The sequence below is a fragment of the Suricata suricatta genome, chromosome 14, assembly GCF_006229205.1.
Source record: "Suricata suricatta isolate VVHF042 chromosome 14, meerkat_22Aug2017_6uvM2_HiC, whole genome shotgun sequence".
Lineage (NCBI taxonomy): Eukaryota > Metazoa > Chordata > Mammalia > Carnivora > Herpestidae > Suricata > Suricata suricatta.
The window spans coordinates 66,443,921-66,463,766 of NC_043713.1; the positions used below are offsets into that span (position 1 = coordinate 66,443,921).

General features: G+C 37.7%; 1 protein-coding gene across 1 annotated transcript in view; it reads right to left on the reverse strand.

The window, feature by feature from the left end:
• TTC28 (tetratricopeptide repeat domain 28) overlaps nucleotides 1-19,846 on the reverse strand; it is a 622,170-nt gene that overhangs the window by 298,960 nt on the left and 303,364 nt on the right. The window contains exon 6 of the mRNA XM_029921603.1: nucleotides 750-897. Coding sequence (XP_029777463.1) covers nucleotides 750-897 — 148 coding nt within the window. The remainder of the gene's footprint in view (nucleotides 1-749; nucleotides 898-19,846) is intronic.

Here is a 19,846-nt window from a genome sequence, read left to right on the forward strand (position 1 = left end):
AACTTATGAAGGAGATCGAAGAAGACACCAAGAAATGGAAAAATATTCCCTGTTCATGGATAGGAAGAATAAACATTGTGAAAATGTCATTACTACCCAAAGCAATCTACACATTCAATGCCATCCCCATCAAAATTGCACCAGCGTTCTTCTCAAAGCTAGAACAAACTATCCTCAAATTCGTATGGAACCACAAAAGACCCCGAATAGCCAAAGTTATATTGAAGAAGAAAACCAAAACGGGAGGCATCACAATCCCAGACTTTGGCCTCTACTACAAAGCTGTCATCATCAAGACAGTATGGTATTGGCACAAAAACAGACACATAGACCAATGGAATGGAATAGAAGAGAGAACCCAGAACTGGGCCCACAAATGTACGGTCAATTAATTTTTGACAAAGCAGAAAAGAGTATCCAATCAGAACTATTTTTTAAAAAGTATTCTTTGGATAACCCTGAAATCCAGAAAAGTTAATTCATTCACACTAGTCATAAAGTTAGTTTAAGAAAAATTTAAAAATAGAATGCAGGTCCATAAGCTTCTGGCCAGTGTCCTTACCACCATCCTGTTCTGCCTCATAAACATCAGCTATTGATAGTGATTCTTGATCTTCCTTTGTGTAAAATATCTAATCTTAGCAAATTTGATAACCTACCAATTCCCAATGTCTTGGTCCCAAGTCTTCAAAGGCTAGAAATGTCCTACTTTAAATTAGTGTCAGACCAAACACTTTCATAATATTTACCTCTCATGGGAGACTTCATGGCAGCTTCTACCATGCCCACCAGAAGCTGGAGACTCTTGGGGTCCTGAGCCAGTCCGGATGCAAAGGCGGCCAGGGCATCGGCATGGCGCCCCAGGTACTGGAGGGCAACGCCCTGTCGGAAGTATGCCTGGAAAGAAAGAAAAGAAAACGCGTGTTTTACTTACAGACTATGTTACAAGAAGGTTGATGGTGATTCTTGATTAGAAAAACTTATCAGCAGACCTAAGACTGACATCATCTTAGTTCAAAAACCAAGTAAATAGTTTGAAATCAATTCTGATAAAATGTTAGCATACTTCTTTCAAGGAAAGGATATTTAAAACTTTCACTCTTTGGGGCTCCTGGCTAGATCAGTTGGAAGAACATGCAATTCTTGTTTTTTATGATTTTTTTAAATGTTTATTTATTTTTGAGAGAGAGGCAGAGCATGAGTGGGGGAACAGTCAGAGAGAGAAGGAGACACAGAATCTGAAGCAGGCTCCAGGCTCTGAGCTGTCAGCCCACAGCTCAATACAGGCCTGAACCCACAAACCGTGAGACCATGACCTGACCCAAAATCAGATGTAACCGACTGAGCCACTCAGGAGCCCTGAGCATGCAACTCTTGATCTTGGGGTTGTGAGTTCAAGCCCTATGTGGGGTGTAGAGATCACTGAAATAAATTTTATTTATTTTATTTATTTTGTTTTATGTCTTATCTATCTTTGAGAGAGAGAGAGAAAGAGAGAGAGGGAGACAGCGTGAGCAGGGGATGGACAGAGAGAGAGGGAGACATAGAATCCAAAGACAGGCTCCAGGCTCTGAGTTAATTGTCAGCACAGAGCCCAACATGGGGCTTGAACTCACAAACTGTAAGAACTCACAAACCTGAGCTGAAGTCGGACACTTAACCAACTGAGCCACCAACCTGCCCCTGAAATAAATTTTAAAACCTTAAAAAATTTTGTTAAACTTTCACTCTTGTCACTTCTAGAACCTTTATTAATTTTATCACATTCATTGGCATTTATTTACAAATCCCTTTTAATGTTTTTTTGATAATTTTTTAAAATATATTTTATCCCACCTTTAAGCTCCTCAAAGACAAGGTGTTTGGAAATTTCTTTATATCTCACCGCAGTATCTGGTACAAAGCAAGATAAATGAGAGACACTCAAATTTCGATTATTTCAAATTTTCCTCTTTTCTATAATTAAAGGGAAAAATCAATGTGTAATGGTTATTAAGATAACTTTAATAATGAGTGATATAATATAGCTACATTTAATGTGATGTTTCAGACATAATATTTAAAAGTTGTTATCTAAAATATGTGTGCTTTGCTTAGAAATAAGATTATTGGCCTTTGTGTTCTTTAATGGAATTAGTTTAAAAACTAATATTATCAGTTCTGATTAGAAGAAAACATCCCTCCTTCCAGCTAACTGCAGAAAGGGCCAGAAAATTAATAAAATATTTAAATTTTAGAATAGTCTTAAGAACACACAGTTTACTTTCAAGCACAGAGTGTCAAAAGAAGGAGCAAAATGTTACTAGTATATAACCAGGTAAGGACCTTGTACCTGATTAAGTGATACATAAAAATGACATTAATGGGGCACCTGGGGGGCTAAGTCAGTTGAGCATCTGATTTCAGCTCAGGTCACAATCTCAGTTCATGAGTTCAAGCCCTGCAACAGGCTCTGTGCTGACGGTGCGGAGACTGCTTGGGATTCTCTTTCTCTCCCTCTTTGCCCCTCCCCCATTTGTGTTTCCTCTCTTTCTTTATCTCAAAATGAATAAACTTAAAAAAATGTTTTAAATGACATTAATATATTCATTGCCTATATGGCATCTGTTTCTAAAATACTTGGCCTCCTTTTCACCTAAATACTCTTCTAATATTATATGTTTGTAACATAAATTTCTTTTTCAGTCCAATACACTTTGAAATCCTCACCAATTGTATTCATGGGATCTGAATGAAGTTTCAAACTACTCTTATAACTATTGTTCAATAAACTTAATACATAATTTTATAATTTTATATATTACACACTGAGAGAGAGCACTTATCATCATCTTTATAAAACATATGTACTTACCTTATCTTATTTTTATAACTACCCTTTGAAGTAATTTAAGACAGGCAATACTATTAAGTGTTTCTATTAAGAACAATCCATAAACACAATGAATCCTCAATTATGGGCTATTCAGACTTCTATTAGTTTAAACTACCAGCAGCTGTTAAAAGTCAGACCCTAGTAAGACAATAACCTGTAAATGCACTTTCATTACTAATTCATAAGATCACTTCCTTTCGACGAACTCAGCCACTGTTTTAATCTTTAATGTATTTGTAGACATTTTTCACAACTCTCTGCATGTCACATTTTCAGTGATTTCTAGAATCCAAGAAGCAATATTTAACATATTCCAAAAAAAAAACCAGCTACAATTTAGCTTTAATATGGTATTTCTAGAAAATACAAACTAAAAACTGTATAATTATTTTTATAACATATATACATGTATATATGCCAAATACCTGTAAATTATAATTATTATTTACGGAGTGAGACAAAAATCTCTGTGGTTATTGATTTCAGGTATATATTTTAAGAAACAGGGGCGCCTGGGTGGCTCAGTCGGCTAAGCCTCCGGCTTCAGCTCAAGTCAGATCTCACGTTCATGGGTTCGAGCCCCACGTCAGGCTCTGTGCTGACAACTGGTTCAGAGCCTGGAGCCTGCTTCTGGTTCTGTGTCTCCTTCTCTCTCTGCCCCTCCCCCTTTCATGCTCTGTCTCTCTCTGTATCAAAAATAAATAAAACATTAAAAAAATTTTTTTAAAAGAAACAAATATCTATTGTTGTAATCATTTCAATTACAATTACAATACATGTAAATCAAATCATGTTCTATATATCTTAAACTTAGTAGCGCTGTTATTTCAATAAAATTGGGGGGAGGAAAACACACAAAAATCTTATTGTAGTCTCAATGATTTTGATAACTTCTTGTATATTTAAAACACAACATTATCGTTCATTACTTCACTAAGAGAACAACCAATTTCCCTGTCAGACAACAAAATCATTGAAAAGTATGATTTATCTATTCCATCTAGGTAGGCAAAGTCCAGTGTTAAATGCAAGTTATGGTCTCAAGTTTTACACAGCAGTTCCACAGGAAGACTGTGAGTGTTTTGTTTTCTTAGGGCACTCAGAAATGAGATGAGAAAAGGTAGGACTCAGCCATGCTGCCCACAACCTGGCTCCCTTTCTTTAGAAGGAGGTTTCAAAAAGAGATGTAAGAGAGAAGACTAAAAGGCCTCTCTTATACCCCTCCAGAATCCCCCAAGTCAACTTTTGTAAGATTTCCTCAGTGAAAAGCTTAAAAGTTGTATCCCTGTGAAGACATATGCACAATTAGTCCAAACTCATAGATTTGGACGTCCCCCAACTGTTTTCCATATGATAGTCATTGCACATACAAATAGCTGTTGAATAAAAATTAGTTCTCTGTACTTTTGTGAGAGAAATGCCACTATGGAGTTCACTTGATGGCTGTGGGTTACTGTGATCAAATAAAAAGAATTTTGAACAATGTGCCCTGACACAGAGTAAGTACACAATAAAATTAGCTATTCTGATTATTAGTTAATGAGAAAAGAACCACAAAAAGAATACATAATTACAGATTGACAGAATATAAGGGGAGTCCAATAAATATTTTAAATATTTTATTATTCAGTATAATATTATTCAATTCTTATCAACGCTTCATTCACTTCTCTCTTGTTCCCTAAAAGACTGTCTGCGACTGGGAGCCCACTGCTTTAAGGGTCCCAGACAAAACTCGAAGCACCCGACTAAAACAAGTTAGTATTATCAGGACTTGGGAGATGAGGCGGCCACCGGCAGGATCCGCTGCCATTCTTTTCCAAAGCAAAGGTCAAGACCTGCTGAGGCTCACAGCGACTTCCCACAGCTTCAGGAAAATTGATGTGGTCAGCTGCGGCCTGCTTCTCCCCTACTGGTTCCTGCTACGACTTGTTCTCTCACCATCACAGATTTCACAGGAAGCTGCTTTGTCTGGGAAAGGGGCAAATTTTGATCATTTGGGATTGAGCCGAGGTAGTATATGCGCAGCAGCGAGGGAAAGTGGGGCTTAGGAAGCCAGGCCGAACACGTGGTGCCCAGCCAACCTCAGATAATCCACCCCTCTGCCTCAACAACCCCCTCACATACACTACATTCTGGCCACGGGTTATGCGGCAGATGGAAAAGGAAGGGCAACATGGATTCACTACTGAGAGCACGTATACCTAAGAACAAGGGTTTTAACTTAAACTTTAGCTAAGAAGAGAAACTTAGAGGGAGTTGTGAACGCACGGGACTAAAGGTGAGATGCCTAGAGTTTCAAGTGTTGCCAGTCATTCACTTCTTGCTGTTCATCATGAAGAACCCTCAATGCTCAGTCCATACATGCCACTAAATGACCTCACAAATACTACAAATACAGTTGGATTGCCAGAATAGGTTTCCAGGCTTCCTTCCTTCCATTAACATTCCCTAAAAATCTATAGCATCAGGTACTGTGCTATAGACTCTTACCATCAAGCAACTCACAGCCTAGCAGGGAAGGATATGAAAGCTCTAAATATCCTGACTGCTACCCATAGTAACCACTTACTAATAGTAAGGGCTTGTAATATTTTAGCAGTAATGAAAAAATGTAACTAATGACCAAAGTATTTATGCCCTTTTGTTCAAACTGTTGATATTTGCTTTTTTATGATGTGGCCATTCCTCTCATCTCAGAGAGTTTGCAATGGACTGAGTGTTGGTATCCCTCCAAATTGAAACCTATGTTGAAACCTAATCCCCACCGTGATGATGTTTGTAGGTGGAGTTTTAGGGAGGTGATTAGGTCATGAGTGGAGCCCCCATGAACGAGATTAGTGCCCTTATAAAAGAGACCCCAGAGCTCCCTCTCCCTTTCTGCCATGTGAGATCATAGCAAGGAAATGACCTTTACCAGACACCAAATCTGCCATCACCTTGATCTTGGACTTCCTGGCAAGCAATAAATGATTGCTGCTTAAGCCACCCTGTCCATGGTATTTTGTATATGTGCTGCCGAAGCGAGCACAGTCCGTGGTATTTTGTTACAGAAGTCCAGATGGACTAAAATGGGGCTAAAGTACAAATACTCAAAGACTAAACATGGGAAGCAATAAGTTATTCACCTCTCTAGCACAGTAAGCCTTTGCCTTTACTTCCAACATTCCATTTCTAATTTCCAATTCTATTTTTTTCTCTTTTTTTTTTAATGTTTATTTATTTTTGAGAGAGAGAGAGAGGGAGAGACAGAGAGAGTTGGGGAGGGGCAGAGAGACAGGGAGACCCAGAATCCAAAGCAAGCTCCAGGCTCTGAGCTGTCAGCACTGAGCCTGACTTGGGGTTCTAACTCACAAACTGTGAGATCACAACCTGAGCTGAAGTCAGATGCTTAACTGAGCCACCCAGACACACCTAGTTTCCAATTCTCAAACATAACTGAACTCAGTAATAACATAACATCCTACTCTCCCACAGCTCAAATGAGTGATGAGATAAATTACTATGCTTGTAGGTTCATGTGTATATTTAGGACATAAAATATAGAACAAATACTACACAAAATTAAGTGCATTTGCTTACATGTACAATCTATTACTTAGTTCAATCACTCAAAAATGTTCTGCTTCAGTTTAATCAGTACTTTCTTGTGTTATACTCTAACATTCCTAATCTATCTTTCACTGTTTGAATTTGAACATTTTTATGTTTTCTAAAGAATAAATAGGTCTATAACATGGTGATACACCTGCTAGCCAATCATGCCCCCTGCTACCACATCATCACCACCTTTAACAACGTTCATAAACTGCGTAACTATTCTGCATTTTTCTTTACTATTTTATTTAAAAACGAGGAGAAATAGGGAAAATAGAAAAGCCAATTCTAGTTTTTAAAAAGTCAGACGTATTAATCTATAATTTAACACACTGGTTCAAAATGAAAGTGATTACAGGGTGCCAAAGCAGAAAAACTTTCACATTCCTGGATGTACACAGAGCAACGAACTATGGCTCTGCTGTGATGGCAAAGAATAAAATTAGAGATATGCAAAAAATGCTTCTTAAAAGGAAAGGCTTGATTTGAGATTTTATTTTTTAGTTATCTAGGAATTAACACTTTCCACTCACTGAACCTGTCAATCTCTGGTTTAATACTATCCTACTTAATATTTTATATATTTGACTTTCAGATATTTCTTCAAGAATGCCTTGTATGGGAAAATAAAAGACTATTACTTAAAATAGATATGCATATGAGCAAAATGTAAATATGCACACATTACCTACCATAACTTTATTATAAAATATAAATTATACATGATATGACATAAAACTGCAATATATAAAAATGAAGGCACAGGATTCATATCCTTACTAAGTTTTCACCATCCTACATCAAATAGGCACCTGTATGGATACATAAATGCACATAAACTCTGGTAGGTATATTGTTGTTTGTTTCCATTAGAAAAAGGGAGAAAAAAATAGAACTTTTTGTAGCAATAGAACTGTTCTCTGTATTGTCGAATGATGGTAGCCACTGGCCAACCATACTTGGCCATTCAGCACTTGAAATGTGCCTAAAGTGACTAAGAAATTAAATTTTAAATTTTATTTTGTTTCAATTACTTTAAATAGCCACAAGTGGCTAGTAGCTACTGCATTGGACAATGCAGTTCTAAAATTAGGTCTTCCTCTAACAACAGACCTCCAAAGACAGATCTAAACCGAAAGTTGAAAGGGGAGATATTAGAAGCACCTGGGTGGCTCGGTCAGTTGAGCATCCGACTCTTGATTTTGGCTCAGATCACAACCCCAGGGTCATGGAATCAAGCCTCAAGTTGGGCTCTGCCATGAACATGGAGGCTGCTTAAGATTCTCTCTTCCACCCTGTCCCTTCCCCACTCGTGCTTCCTCTATCTAAAAGAAAAAGAAAAAAGAAGGGAGATATTAAACAAGACAAATAACTACTGAACTAAAGCTCTGAACGACAGCTATGTATCTTACTCCCCAGGCAGCTCTGGTGGAAGAAAAAGACTCATTAGGCTGACTTCGGAATCCTGTCTTGATTACTTTTTAGCTGTGTGCCTTTGGCCAGGGCACTTAATTTAACTTCACCAAACTTTATGTTCCATTTCCACTTACAGAGAGGATGATAATGATGACCTCAAAGGGTTGTAACAATGATTGCCGACCGATACCACATGAAATATAAAACACAGAGTAGCCACTTTATAAAGAGTTGAACAGAACTGAATTTTTCACTAACTGTTACTCTTATTTGGCATTTGCTGTTTAATCAAGTGGCTCAACTGCTTCACCAACTTTTGATCAAAACTCACCTTTGGTGAAGTGGGTGAGGGATTGACAAAAATTAGACACAAAACAAAAATTAACAATCAAATGATTATCTTGAGTCACTAGGGAAATAGTTAACTTATGTTTGGCATCTTCTGTTTAAGAAGCCTATACAGTAGGAAATGAATTTGAAGGAAATGTTAAAATCAAAAGTGTTTTTATTTTATTTTTTAAAAAATTTTTTAATGTTTATTTATTTTCGAGAAAGAGAAACAGAGTGTGAGGAGAGGAGAGGCAGAGAGAGAGGGACACACAGAATCAGAAGCAGGCTCCAGGCTCCGAGCATCAGCACAGAGCCTGATGCAGGGCTGGAACCCACGAACCGGGAGATCAGGACTTGAGCCGAAGTCAAATGCCTAATTGACTGAGCCACCGAGGTGCCCCAAAAGTGTTTTTAAAAATGTTCACACTTTGGGGCGCCTGAGTGGCTCAGTCGGTTGAGCATCCAATTCTTGATTTCGGCTCAGGTCATGATCTCATGATCTCCATCTCATGACCTCACGATCCTGAGACCGAGCCCTGGATGGGGGGGCTTGCTTAAGATTCTCTCTCTCCCTCTCCTCTGCCCCTCGCTTGTTCCCACTCCCTCTCACTCACTTTCATTCTTTCTTAAAAAAAAAATGTTTATACTTTGGCAGTTGATTGGGTAAGCTTCAATTTTCTAGCAAATTCATTATTTGGGAAAACATCATATGTACTTTAAATAAAGTCCATCGACCCAGGTGAAAAAGAAAGAGGTGGCATAAAATAGATGACCAAAAATCTCTCGCAGAAACATGAAACAGCCTTCTAGAGACTTTATCCTGATACACTGATTATGAGAATTACAGGGTATTGTGAGGCCCAAGCCTGACACCTATTTTAGAATTAATCCTGCCACTGTAAATCATCATTAAGTTCTGCGGTATATATGGAGGTGTTTTATTTCCCCCCGGTTTTTCTGGTGATTTATTGAACTGCTAACCCTGTGCCCCACACAGTGCTAGGTTCTTTCCATAGTTTATCACTGACCCTCACGCTATCTTGCAAGAAGTTCTTATAATGCCTATTGCACAAAAGAGGAGGGTACGAAACCTGCCCCAAATCACACAGTTACAAAATGAGATAGACCCGCTGCCAAACCCTTCTCTTTCCAGCATTCCATACTACCTCTTTGATAAAAGAATTAATGATGTGCAATTAACCTCTAAATCAAGGTTTTTGTCTGGGAACTCTTGTGCACACAAGATCCATCCTATGGAGGCAGAAATAAAGGAAAATCAGAAATGACACAGAAAATTTATGAACATGAATATTTAATCTCTATTCCATTAGCAACCGTTGATTGTAGAACAATTTTTAATGAATTGAATGGAGGAAAAATTCATTTCATTAACCTTTCATATAAATGTATTATTATTGAACCAAACAGGCCACTGTACTTGCAGCTCAGTTCGATGTTAATTAGATTACAGGCACAAGGCTTTAAATCATGGAGAAACAAAAGGAGCCATCGGCAAGCTTCTCAGCCAATGCTTGTTTGTTTGCTGGCCAACATGGATTTTTACCTGCAATACAATTTGCTAGGCTTCTTTTCTTTTCTGGCATTTTCAAGTGAATATTCTCTTGCTTCTGTCTGCTGACACTTTATATTAAAAATAAAAATAAAAATAAAAATAAAAATAAAGAAATCTTGAGAATCAGCAAAGAACACATTCTTGATGTAGCAATATGTTTTACCTGCTCAGCTGGGAGTAATCATTCCTATCTCTCCAGAAAACTACACTTCTATTTTTCACTAGTCTGCCTGATTATATGCTGAAAGCACATGCAAGAGATTGGAAGCTATTTTAGCAAACACCATTATTGAGTTTGCAGCCCAGAGTCAGAGGCCCAAATGGCCTCAACATAATGTTCTAACCAAATCCACAGCTGCGAATTGTCTTTCTTCCCAACATCGGCTCTGGGTTCATTTAAGATCAATTTCTAAAGGGAATCTGCTCTCAGTCCCGTTGTTTCCTATTATATCAGCTGTTTCCCAAAATTAATTTTTAACTAATTATATCAAGAGTGTTAAGGTAAAAAAATTATGGGGCAATCATATTTTTAAAAGAAATTAGAAATCTGATAAGAAATTAAAGAAAAGATAAAATGACAACCAGGAGTTAAATAACTAAGTAGGTGTCATTTTCTAGTGCTGGAGGGACTCCCAATGTTAATGTTTATGTCAGATTATAAAACGTGTGTACCATCATCTGGAGTTTCTCTTCTAAGCTTTAAAAATAAACAGTGAAAGAAGTCTGAGGTCCCCCTAGAGCAATGGTTCCGAACTTTCCATATCTTGTGCCTTCACTCATTGGGTGTGGCATAGGAGGGGTGTAAAATCATGCCAAGAAGAAAACCAGAGAATTTCCTGAACATTCTCCAAGAAATCATCTGGCTTTCACATGAGTTCTATGCCCCGACCCTACCAGTTCTCTCCTAATCCTGGAACACAGAGTCTGTGTGCCTTCACACACACAGCCTGGTCCTGGGGAATGTGGTAAGACCAGAAGCAAAATGAAAAAAAAAATAATGGTGGGAAAAGAGAATGGTGATGTGGAAAAATAGTGAAGCCAACGATGTAGGAATTAAAAAAGACTAAGTTCTCACCTACCTACTGAAAAAAACACTTGGCATCTCATATGTAGCTATACCTAAACCATAATAGATTAATGGGAATCCATTTCTTCCAGAAAGCAGCCTATCAGAAATGATTGCCATTAAGTGCTCTATATCGAGATAGGTTCCCATGAGCAGATGAAACTCCACCATTAGTAACTCACTCCACGTTAGTTCCATCAATTGTTTTTCTCATAAAATTATAACTTAAATGGGAGTCTATAGCATTCTACCATGAAGAAGGGCAAAGCTATACAATGCCATAACACATTTCCTGAAAAGTCATGTTTATTTGAAGTTTCTGGGAGATCATTTTTTAAAGAACTTTATTTTTAGAACAGTTGTAGATTCACTGCAAAACTGAATGAAAGTACAAAGAACTCTCATACAGCCATTGTTCTGACGCACTCAGGACTTGCCCTACTATCAACATCCTGCCCCACAGTGGTACTTTTTTTCTTTACAATTCAATGGGGAATTATTTTATGAGAAATTCTAGAAGAAAATGGACAGTTCACATAATTTTTTTAAAAAGGAAAACATAAGGAGGAGTTCCTGGGTGGCTCAGTCGGTTAAGCTTCAGACTTCGGTCCAGATCATGATCCTGTGCTTCATGAGTCCAAGCCCTGTGTCGGGCTTTGGGCTGACAGCTCAGAGCCTGGAGCCTGCTTCAGATTCTAAGTCTCCTCTCTCTCTCTGCCTCTCTCCTGCTTGTACTCTGTCTCTCAAAAATAAACATTAAAAAAAAGAAAGAAAACATAAGGAAATGCCCATCTCCATTCTGCTGATAGTCCTGATCCCTGGAACAGCCCCTGTCTTTTGACCTCAGGTGTTTGGTAAAGCAAAATTTGAGAAGCACTGTACACCACAGGCAACCTAACCTTTGTCAATGGCTTTGGCTACTAACTCACAGGAGGAGTTCCCAGAAAAGAGTAGGTATTGGGGAGAAGGTTATGAAGAGGGTGACATGACCAAGAGGTGAGAGCAGAGCTGAAAGTAACAATACATGCCCCCAAAAGGTTTGCACAAAGATGTCACTCATGTTTTTCTAAATGACAAACTTCACTGCTTCTATCTTTCCCCTTCCTATGTTATGTAATCTTTCCACACTGGCGCATGTGTGTTAGAGCACCACACAGCACCATGAAAAACAAGGAAAAGGAAAATGTCTGCCTTTGGATACCTTCTAGTACAAAAATGTAACCATTATATCATTTCAAAAGAGAAGAGGGTTCCATTTCTAGGCAAGATAGAGTAAGCATCCAGTATTTCCCAGCAAATACAACTATATCCTTGGAAAGACTTTATGGAACAGCTCTCTGAGGACTCTGAACAGTAAATGGTAGCTGATGAATTAAGGAAAGAGTCCAGAATTCAAAGTAGTATCAAACCAGCAATTGTTATGCCCAGATTTTTAATATCGTCCCCCAAAACCAGAAACCACCAGGGAGACCGAGTCACGCATGCGAAAGCAAAGGGCTTTATTACGAGTTTAGGCTGGCCGGGCCTAAGCTCGGGCTCACAGACTTTACCAGCGCAGTGGATCCATGCTGAGAGCCCCGAACAATGAGGGGGTAAGGTAGGGCCTTTATGGGTTTGGGAAAGGGAGTTACAGGAAATTGCAACACAGGTATAGTGACCCAATCACTATCACCTATCAATATTGGCAGTAACTTTAACCATACATTGATACTTTTGGTGGGAGCCAATCAAAACATTTGACCAAATATAGAGTGGGCCCAAGACCCTCATGTAGGGCGTGACTAGCCTCAAGCAATAGGAGCAATAGGTGATTATCTATAGCTTCCACCTTTAGGCCCGCCCTTAGGAATGTTAAAGGTGTTACCTGGCCTTTCCTGATTGGGTGTTACAAAAGTTGTCCCTCCTTCTTTGGGCAATGTGTGCCTTTCTATTGTCTAATGATTCTGAGAAGCTGACACCTAGGCCTCCGAGGTCAGAAGGGAAACTTGGAGCCATTATGGAGTCAGTTTGATTCAGGCCTGCGTCCTTACACAATGGGTTTTCCGTTTTGTTTTGTTTATTCTCCCCATCTTCCCATCTGGCATTACCCGGCTTGGATTCAAAAGCAGCTCAAAATAAGGAAGTACTCATTAGATTCGAACAGGAAACACTCCAAAAAAAGTCTCTTCCATCTGGTCAAAGAAGCAAGAAAGAGGACTCCTGTGGGTAAGAGTGGGGAAAATCCTGTGTTTTCAATCCTCTTTCCATTCTTTCCTGGTCTAACATTCCAGGCAAGTAACAAGGGGTAATAATAGCAGTGGTTGCTGGACAGGCATCCCAGATTCCGATGAAGGGGACCCTTTTCTCCAGTCACAAAAGCTACGGCCCCCAGAGTATAGGATGAGTCCCAATGCTTTTTCTCTTTCTCTCTGCCCTCATATAAGATTGATGTCTCATACAGAAGTAATGATGGGATATGCCTGGCAAAGCAGGGAAAGCCCTAGCGGGGGCTCGAAAAAGGGACTTTTGACAACAATCCCATAAAGAGGTGTTATGGATCTGACCCTAAATACTACACCAAAGGTTTTGAGAATGAAACTCTAGGATATAAACTACCATCTAGTTCTCAGACTGGCCAATAGGTGATAGACACATACAAAAAGAAAGGTCCTAGTAGAACTAGAAAGGCTCTGAAAACTTAACTTCACATTGGAACCAAAGTCCATAAAACATGTGTCCAAGCTTAGACCCTAAACCTAACCAGGTCAAGTGTTTATTAAAACAAAACAACAAAAACTCTGAGCTAATCTAGCTTTCCCCTTAGAAAAGAAAATGGCTTTTATTTTAAGGTTGGAAAAACTAAGGTAAAGAGGTTCAAGTTCACAGTGCCGTCCTGTGAGCACATTACCCCTGTGAACAGGCAGTTCTTTTTTGCACATACTATTTACAGAGACTTTAATCCTGAAAGGGTTTATGCCAGGGATTCAGGTTTCCCATTTTCTTTCTTTGTTTTTGTTTTCCTAGGTAGTTATTTATGTGACTGTCCTCCTAACTAAATGGACCAATCTGGGCATAAACCATTTTCTCATTTTCTCTGCTTATAGAAAGGAATGGTTTCTTTCAGCACTGCAGATAACATCTTGAAGTCTCAGGAGGATGACAAATTGAAACAGTCTCTTTCTTGTCTAGCATTTCTTACCCAAGAGTCAAGTGATGATGTTAAGGAACAAACCTCTCTTCTCCTGACAATTTGCACTTATTTTCTTAATAGCCCTACTAAGATTCAATGAATTTCAGTTTGCTTAGAGCCTACTTAGTGCCTGCCAACAGGCACAGGAAGCTCTCATTCATCAGCATAATAGTCCTTTTGGTGATGCATTCCTACTGAAATTATGGCAGCAATTCCAAAAAAAAAAAAAAAAACACAGCAGAGATGGGGCAAATGAATTCCCTTTCAAAAAGAGCCATCAGAACAGCATAGCAGTTTCTACATAACTAGAAATGCAAAACATTATTTTGATTGGAAATGTTTGGAAATTCCATTCAGTTATCACTTGAATATAATATACATATCAAATATGAACATAATATCAAATACCTATTCAATGTGTTTATCTATATCTTACAAAATCATCTGAAAACAAGCACAACCACCAAAAACAACTATATAACTCTATTAATAAACCTAGGTTTTGGTAATCATGCATAAACAGTAACATTCACAGTCAACTGGTGCCTGGATTGGCTAAGTAGTTCCAGGAACATCACAAATTGCTAACATTGGAAGTTCCCTGTGTCATTTAAGCTCTCTATAAAACATTTAGACTGAAACATTTTCTAGTATCATTCATTGACAAGTTTCAAACTACAGAATCAAAATGATTTCACATTTTTAATTAATTTAATCTTTGGTGGGTTTTTTTCTATAATTGTCTGACTTTTTATCAAAAATGTGTTCTCCACCTACTGTGTATAAATGAATTCAGTGCTACAGAGGGGTACAAGAAGAGATCATTAATCTCAGCTTTCAGAAAGCACATAGTCAACTTGGGGAGATATATAAAAACTGCACATTAAATAATTAAGGAATTATTTCAAAGCAACATATAAACAAGTGCATGGAAAAACGGAACATAGGTCTTCCCCAACTTACAAAGGAACTGCCTTCTAAAACTTCACATTTGAGTCAGTTGCTCAGCATGCTTTAAGCATTTTTACGATAAAAAGAAATTATGCTGTGAAGTATGGTTATACACTCAGCCAGTTCACAATGATCTACTTCAGACAAAATATCCCCGGCCCACAGTTCTACCAAAATTACAGAAAGGATCAGAAATGGAACTTATATTTCTAAGTATGTGGCAAGCTCCTTCACATAAGTAATGTTATTTAAATCTTAATAATCCTATAAAATAGACCTTGTCTTTCTCATCTTTAATGGTAAGGGTCCTAGGGCACCTGGGTGGCTCAGTTGGTTAAACATCGGACTTCGGTTCAGGTCATAATCTCACAGTTCATCAATTCGAGCCCCACGTCAGGCCCCATGTTGACAGCACAGGGCCTGCTTGGGATTCATTCTTTCTGTCTCTCTCTCCCCCTCTGCCCATACCCCATTTGTGCTTTCTTTCAAATAAATAAAAAACTTTTTTAAATAATTTAAAAAATAAAGATAAGGGTCCTGAGGCTAATAAAGGTTACATCACTTGCCCAAGGTAATAGTTTATAAGCACCAGAACATATATTCAAACCCAGAACTGTCTAGCTCTGCAGCCAGGTCTCCGTGCCTATAGCATGCAGCTTCCCACCAAAACATTTACAAGGAAACACTTTTTCTGTGCTCCAAATGGAAATGTCAGGAATATGTTCCACAGACTGAATGCTCATGAAGCACAGAAACGATGCCTTTTCATCTCTGTATCTCCAAGGTGGTTATCTGACACAGAATCAGGACCCAATGATAACTGAATGAACAAACGAATGAATGAATTATTGGAAAGTGAGTTCTTTCAAAGTAGGGGTTATTTTTTATTCATACCTATATAAAGACAACCTACCACAGAGAAATACTCTATCCATCAATAAATATTTATTAACCTAAGAATTCCATTTGACTAGCACCCCTTCTCTCATTCTGCTTTTCCTAAATTTGCAATCCTGGCCACGTCCACATTCATGCCTTGAATTCGATGTCTTTCAAAATCTCAGCTCTCTCCTTCCTTTGCTCATACGTTGAAATCCAGAATGACTAAATCCATATTTACATCTTTTATGTGGCTCAGCATGCTCCCCAGCCAGGACAGATATGAATTTAACCTAGCAAGCTTTACCCATAACGCTCTTGGATCTCGGAGTTTGAAAAAGATGCACTGCCCCTTGGGGAGAAATTATCCAAACTAATATCAATGAAGTGGATTTATCCTGTCCAGAGGAAATGCAAATGTACTTGGTTGCATCAACTTTCTGAAACTACACTTCTAAAGCAAATTAAGAAACCCATTTCAAGTTGTTTGAAAGGAATGTTGGCTGACACTTGCAAATTAGTCTTCCATGGAGAAGTAGCTCTAATTCTGCAGCTTATCATTTCAAATGATCTTAGAGATGAATATTCAGATCCTACATCAATTTTTAATGTAATGGATAGAATCCCCAAAGCTTAAAAACTAGGTTCTACTTCATAATCTGTCATTCTCTCTACCTTCTTTCAGGATACATTAATTTTTTAATAAGTTCTTTTAAGTAGCTCCTAAGATACATTTTTAACCACTACAAGTTCAAAAACGATATGCAAAGCCCCTAATTTAGTTGATATCTTATGTAAAGAATCCTTATTAATTATAAAATTGTGACCATAATTAAATAAAAATATAGAAGTGATGGAAACACAGGTTCTGAAACTCTCACACTAAAAGTCCTTGGAAAAAAAGACAAATCATTTTCTTAAGCTCCCAGATGAACACATTTAATATCCTACACCAACCATGTTGATTATTTTCAAAATTATCCTGAATATTATTAATGGCAAATGTTAAACCAGCAAATATCCTGTAGTATTGATAAGTACTCTCTGAAGACATGGCTCCGCAATCTCAGTGTCTACACTTTGTGAAACAAGAGAACCAGCAGGACTTTAACAAAATCTCCATCCCCTCAGCACAACTGGCTCAGAGCGATGAAAGAGAAATACTTGTTTTTAAAACATACTTTATATCTACATTTAAATGCCTAATTAATCCTAATAATTAAATGCAACCACTAACCACTTTCTTCACAAGATCTATTTTTTATTTCCATAAACTCTGGAATTTAATGGAAATCATTGTGTCATTATGGCCAGGGTAATAAATGCCTATTGGTCAATAAGCTCTGAACCTAGGCAGTTAACTAATTCAGTTGGAAATAAGACCAATAGTTCTAACGCCTCTAATTTCACTGCAAGATTCCAGCCTTACGAACTATAGATGGTCTTCCTGAGCTCTTCCCATAGCACAGGGCAGCAATTTACATGTAAAAACCATGCATTTGAAATTCAAGTGCTTACACTGATTTCATTTGCAGGGGAGACCACAGATCAGAAGAGGTCCTTCCTGAAGAAATATTATAGCACAATAAATAAAACCAATGCAAATAAAAATACAATGATTTTAAATTACAAGAGCTCAATTTAGTCTATTTGAAAATCAAAGTTTCTTATGGTTATTTCAAACAATCTGAATAGTTTGCTTTAAAACTGGACAAAAGTAACAACTGTAAAAACACCTTGTAATCAAAACAGAAAGGGAGGCTTCGAAAGTTGATCTCTTCCTGCTGTCTCACTCATCCTCCTCTGAGAGTCAAGGCCTCTAGATTTCAACATAAATAGATAGAACTCAGCATACGGGTATCAGTATACTGGAAATCAAAATAGTCTGGAGACATCAGTATCCACTCAAAACCTGATACTTCTAGCTTTTGTCTCACGTTGCAATCGTAGACAGAGCACTTCAAGCGATAAGGTCAGAATGTCCCTTTGCCCTATAATGGGCGCAAGCAGGGGAGGGTCAGTGAGAGAGGGAGACACAGAATTGGAGCAGCTCCAGGCTGAGCTAGCTGTCAGCACAGAGCCCAACGCGGGGCTCGAACCCACAAACCATGAGATCATGACCTGAGCCGAATCCGGACGCTTAACCGACTAAGCCACCCAGGCGTTCCTATTCCAAATGACATTTAATTTAAAAAGCATTTATATGCCAAAATTCAAAATCTTTATTCTTATCACTTGCTCTGTTAACTGTGTTTAAAGTTCTCTGGTACTAACTTTTTGACAAACCTAAGGAAAAAAATTGCTGTATTTTCTAGTCTCTAGTTCAATCATAATCACATTTCCTGTAAAACACTTAGACTACATTAATCTTTCTGATAGCACAGCAATTAAAACAGTAACAATATATGGTAGCAAACTAGAACACCCTACAGGGAGTAAAGAAACCTTGGGCTGGTTCTACCCTTGTTACTGACCTGCTATGTTAAGTTCAATTACTTTCCCTCTCTGGGCCTCAAGTCTATCATTTCTAAAGTGAGGGGTTGAGTTAAGTGATCTCTTAAGGTTCCTTAAAACTGTAACATTCTAAGACCCTGCCTCTTCTATGAAATGAGATCTTTATTTATAGAGCGACTAACTACTGAGGCATTCCAAATATCTCCTTAATACTTCCACCTTCAGGGCCATTTAGAGCCTTGTGATTACCACACTTGGTTTCCTTTCAATGTTTCCTTTTCAAACACCTTCTTCCTAAAGAGGAAACCTAATGTAAGAGTTTTGTAGAAGAAATCTGCCGCACCCATCCCCCACAAAGCAAGGCAAGTTTTTCTTTCATCAAAACATTTGCAATTGGCAAAGAAGGGTGTGAGCCAGTCTATTTCTTTCCATGTGTTAATGAACCTCCTATTGCCAAATGGAACTCTTTCCTTAATTCCAGACCAGCAAACACCATTTCCTGATGAAGTAAAATGACAAAGTACTAATTAGAAGGAACCTAATCTGAAGGCACAATTCTCATTAATTGGAAGTTACTACAGTAATTATTAACAAGTCACATTATCATCAGACCAAAGAAAACATCAAAATTGATTTATGCATTCAGGAGTCTCTAATAAACAGAGTCTGCATCCAAGGTCCTCTCTAAAATGACCAGAGTAAAGAAAATAGTATTTTACAGGTTAATGAATATCTTGAAAATAACCAAATTTTTATTGCTCAGACATCTTTTTCCAGTACTAAACATACCCTGAAATACTGAATTAAACTAGATGACCATTAAGAGAAAATACTCTAAGGTCTCCAAAGAGTACAACATGCAGCATCTACAACAATCCCAGTGAGAACTAATGTGCTGACGATCTGATGATGCATCTATCTTCAAGGTCAAAAGAGTACTTAGTTCAACTGGCTAATTAAGATGAATTGAAGATAAATGAAACCAAGAACTGTGGGCATTTGGAGACCAATATACCAAAACAATAGAGCAAGGGAAAAAGCTGCTCAATTAATTGTAAAGTCATAAAAACATGGGTACATTTCATGTTTCTTTTGAAATTTGTCAGATTTCCTGATTCTTACGGGTTTGGTTTGGTTTGGTTTTCAATTTTGAACTAGCTCAGCCTATATCATAAGAACATTTTCATGCTAGCAAATTTTGATATATATTTATACTCTGGACATACTTTTAAAAACTGTTGTTTTTGTGTTAAGTTTCCTAATTGCTACATATAGTCTAGGTTAAAAAAAAATGTGTTCTCAGAGCATAATTACCATGTTAATGTGATGGGGACATGAAAAGGTAATATTACTTATTTTACAGTTAAGTTTGCAATTTGAACTCAAGTTCTTTATACTAATACATTTTTCATATTATTAATTAAATAAAATCATGTATTTCTCAACAAAAAGGTAGAATAAAGTTTAAGATGTTTCTTTCAGAGATTTAAACTACATTTAAAGTATTAGTATCATTCTCATTAAAGAATATGTGTT